The sequence below is a fragment of the Neomonachus schauinslandi genome, chromosome 11, assembly GCF_002201575.2.
Source record: "Neomonachus schauinslandi chromosome 11, ASM220157v2, whole genome shotgun sequence".
In the NCBI taxonomy this organism is placed as follows: domain Eukaryota; kingdom Metazoa; phylum Chordata; class Mammalia; order Carnivora; family Phocidae; genus Neomonachus; species Neomonachus schauinslandi.
Genome location: NC_058413.1, coordinates 50,002,535 through 50,007,208, shown reverse-complemented (window position 1 = coordinate 50,007,208; position 4,674 = coordinate 50,002,535). Strand labels below are relative to the sequence as shown.

Genomic DNA, 4,674 nt, shown 5'->3' with positions numbered 1-4,674 from the left:
GTAATAACACCTACAGAAATGTTGGAAAGATTAAATCTACTTAAATAAAGTTGCCTATACTCAAAGCAGTTACTCAAGAAATATGAGTTTCTTCCTCTACCTTCACCCAAACCAGGCGAGGAGAATAAAGGAAGAAATCTGGGTCAATTATGAAGTGAGCTTCAGAGTGTATAATAAATACTCACCAAGATTTTGTCCAATTCACTGCCTAGACAAAATCACTGAGGAGAAGGAAGAAAAGGAATTAGAAATCTATTTTACATATTCACATCCCTCTCCACAGTAATTTCTTAATTCCTTGTTTTATCTCTTTGGTCTGAACCCCATATACAATAGGGTTCAAGGCAGGAGGTATGAGGTGATGAAGGACATTGAGCAAGATGAGGATGTCCATGGGGACCCTCTTTCTGGCCACATTTCTCAACACAACAACCAGAGGATGGTGCTGAAGAACAAGATGAGGATGAAGTGAGAGCCACATGTGCTCAGGGCTTTTACAGCAGCCCCCTCAGCCTTGAACCTAAGCACAGCTCTTAGGATGAAGGTGTAAGAGAGGAAGATGAGGATGAAATCTGACCCCAGTAAAGTCCAACCAGCCACAAATTGGTAGATTCTGTTAAGGGTGAAATTGTCACAGGAGAGCCTGGACACGGACAAGTTGACACAGATGCAGTTCTCAATGACATTTTTCCCACAATAATGGAGCCGGGCAGTGAGAATAGGAATAGGTGCAGTGAGAATGGCATTTTGGGTGACAATGAAGATGCTAGCCTTGGCCACAAATTGGTCAGTGATGATGGATGGGTATCATAGTGGGTGGCAGATGGCCACATAGCGGTCATAGGCCATGACCATGAATGTGCAGGACTCCATAGGGAGGAAACTGTTCATGATGAACATCTGGAGGAAGCAGGCTGAGAAGCTGATGGACCTGAGATCAAACCAGAAGATGGCCAGGACCTTGGGGATGACGGTCAGGCAGAGCACAATGTCCAACAGAGAGAGGAGGCTGAGCAGGTAGTACATGGGCTCATGCAGAGAGACCTCCAGCCAGATGGTGATCAAGAGGGTGGCATTGGCCCCCATGGCCAGGAGGAAGAGGAGGCTGAGGGGCAGGGACAGCCAGTGCTGCCAACTCTGGTAGTTAGGGAAGCAGAAGAGGAGGAATTCAGAGACTGGAGCAGTGGAGTAGTTGCTGGGTAAGGCCATGGAATGAATCTTGAGGCTTCTCTTGACTATTTGTATGGGCAGATACAAGAGGCAACTTTTTTTTTTTTAGTTCACTTCAAAAGTGTGCTTCTCACTCTTCAGGAAGCTAATGATATATAGGAGACTCATCCTAAAAGGCAAATCCCAGTCAATATCATAAAGACAGACTGGTGAGATTTGACAAATAATGCTATGGTCTATAAAGGAAAAATGAATCAGTGAAAAAACTAAGATTTTAAAGGTGAATAATGCTAGGGGATAACCTCCCAACATTAAAAATGTGTAACAAATTATGTCAGCATGGTACTAGTAAGGAAAATAAAATGTTAATAGTATAAAAAGATAGGCCAGAAACACACCTAGTTTTTATAATCATCCAGTACTAATATGAAGGAGGCATGAGAAGAAGGATCTTTAATAGGTGTTTTTGAGATAATTATTGACATTGATGTGGGTTGGAAAACTTTTAATTAGGTACTCACCTACTCTCATATCCAATATAATTTTAGATGAATGATTTTGTTATATCCCTTCCCCAAACTCATGGTATACTAGAAGAAAATGGAATACAAAATTAATTAAATCAGTCATTTGCTAAAACTCCAGTCCTATTTGAATACAACCATTCATTTTCCAGGGCCTGCACCTGGTCATACCAAGTCTTCTTAGAATAAGTCTAAAACTACAGAAATGGCTGCTTTTACTATAAGTTTATAGTTACCAACTTTAAATGAGTCCTCAATGCTGCCTGTCCATCCTACAAAGCTTGCCTGATCAACTTTCCCTTCTTCCAAAGCCTTTTTCAAGCCTTCTTCATTCTTTTCAAACCTTGAACTCCACTTCTCCTCTTGGAAGATGGCATCAAACACTACCTTGCAGAAGAAAGAAGTGTCCAGTGATATTTTCTTCAACTTCCCAAGATAAAACTTACCAATCTACTTGTACATTGTCCCATCCTTTCCTTGTTTCCAACCACTGAAACAGAATCTGCCCATCCTCAAAATGTCAAACCTTCCATCTCCTACACTGAATCGTAGCCCTCCTAGCCTTGCAGTTCCACTATCAATTATTTGTTCTAGTTCCCTAACTTGGAGTCATATTTCCTTCTTCACTGGATCTGCCTTGTCTTTCAAACATTGAAACCTTGGAAAATAGCAACACCGAAAGGGTGAAAAAAGAAAAAAAGAGACATAAATGGAGGGTCTGTAAGAGTATGAAAAAAATCAGAAGACTATGGTGACCTAGGAAAAATTGGGGGGAAAACTTCAAGGAGTATATGGCCAACTTGTCAGTTAAGCAGAAGTTCAATAACATGAGAATATGAATAGCCATTAAATTTTACAGTGACCTGGACAAGAGTAATTCACTGGACTGGTGCCAACAGAAACCAGAACGAGGGTGATGAAGTTAGTAAGGGAGGACATGTAAACAGAGAGTGTTGACTACATAGCTAAAGAGCCTCATTTCAAGTTCATAAGTGAAGAAAAAAGCAAGACAGGAATGAAACATACTGCAGCATGCTTATTTGTTTATGGAAAGGTTAAAATTCAGAAGGAAAGTAAGATAACTGAAGTAGTTAGTTCATTGAGAAAGTTATTATTATTATTATTATTATTTTCTCTGTAACACAACACAGATTTTGTACTTCTTTGTCTCCCTCTACCCTCCTGTGAAATATTTGAAGACAGACAAATTACACTTTTCCATTTATACACACCAACATTATCTAACACCCCACAGATTCTTCATAAAAATCTGTTGAAAAGATTTTTGAATTATGGGCCTTGATGTTCTACATTGATGGAAAATTCCAAGGAAGGAAAGTGAGAGAGGAGAGTTAGCCAGAGTTTCAGTGTGCTGAAGGGGACACTGAGGAAGGGAGAGAAGTCCTGATCCATACTACAGTTGATGGTCACTGAGGGGGCAGAGCAGGATACAAAATGCATATTGGAACTTGGGGGCTTCTTCATGCCACTGTTTACAGGTGCTCCTCAAGAGCCTGCTCCTGTTAGTGGTAAAACCCTGGGCTAGGTCTCTAACTTAAGAAATCTCTTGCCCTTGCCCTAATTAATACAAACACAAAACAACCCTATTGCTCCTAACATGTTTGTTAGAATTTTCTTGAATTTCCTCCAGTCTGGTCATTACCAACTTATCCATATAAAAATCTATCTCCCTGTACCTGTCTTTCCTCTCCTCCTTGACCCTTATCCTCTCTATATCCTATTTTCTCATCCCTATTGAATGACCTTCTTAGCACTTTGTCCTCTTCTAGCATTGTTTGATATAATCTTCATACCTGTTTATGCTTCTTCTCAAAGGCCACTCACTGATCAATTCTCCTATGTCTCTGCTTCTGTTCTTCACATGTTGGTCATTAACTTGTGGAAAAGCCAAACTTCTATTGCCCAAAACTCATCAAGCCCAGGACACTTGCCTCCAGCCACCCAGTGTTACCGCTTCAGCTCAGAGTCTATTCAACTCCATTTCTTCACTGCTTAACATTGGAGAATGGGACAGGGGGAGGGAGTGAGAAACCTGGAATAGGAGAGAAGGAAAAAAGAACAGATTCCTAGATGTCCTGAATGGTAAAAGTACACATAGGAACATAAGTCAGTGATGTGGTACATAGAGTAAACATTGATTTAGGACTCTAAAACTGGATAGACAGTATTAGCTGAAAAATACCAAGTGTCTAGTATGTACCAGGCATTCTTCTAAGTGTTATATGTGTGTGTGTGTGTGTGTGTATACACGTATATAAATTTATTTCATAGACATACAATCTCAAGAGCAAAGTAGTTGAGAATCTTTCTCAGCCCTATTCTGGTTACTTCACCTGGAGTATCCTACCCAATTCAGTACATTGTATTAAGTCATATGAGTTACAAGATGATAAAAGTTACAGGATGATAAAAATCTACAAATTATAGATGTGTGGACTGCCAAAAATAAGAACATTAGTGATAACTTCAAAATATAGGAATGGCTATTTTGAGGGAGAGGGCAAAACTAGGACCATCAGAGAGAAATCAGAGAAATGGAGCCTGGTTGAATCTGAAAGAGAGCTTTCTATCAATCTAAAGAAAGTTAGCTCTCTGCAGTTTAAATTGCTCTACTGAGACAAAGTTGGGGGGAAGCTTCTTCATCAACATTTTTTCCTGAATCTCCATGCCAGGTATCTGGTGACATACTAAAGTCAGCATACCTACACCCCCTATCCCATTGTAGAATTTATAGATCTCCTTTTTTTCCTGGTCAGGCAAGATGAAGTCCAATTCTCTACATGCACTAGGTCTCCTAACCAAGCAAGGAAATGGGATCCTTTTTTAGAAAGGCAGAGGGAAGAAAGAAAACCTAGCATGCTCCTTACAGAGATGCTTAGGATTTCTGGATGCTAATGCATCCAGAGCCACATCTCCCACCACCTCATTGCCTTTTCTTCCTGCTAATTGGAGGTTGCCT

At 40.2% G+C, this 4,674-nt stretch overlaps 1 protein-coding gene across 1 annotated transcript; it reads right to left on the bottom strand.

The window, feature by feature from the left end:
• Nucleotides 1-265: 265 nt before the first annotated feature.
• LOC110576504 (olfactory receptor 56A1-like) lies at nt 266-1,209 on the bottom strand. The gene is given in 2 exon segments (XM_021685691.1): nt 266-438; nt 441-1,209. Coding segments are annotated over 2 exon segments (942 nt in total).
• Between the last annotated feature and the right edge of the window lie 3,465 nt (nt 1,210-4,674).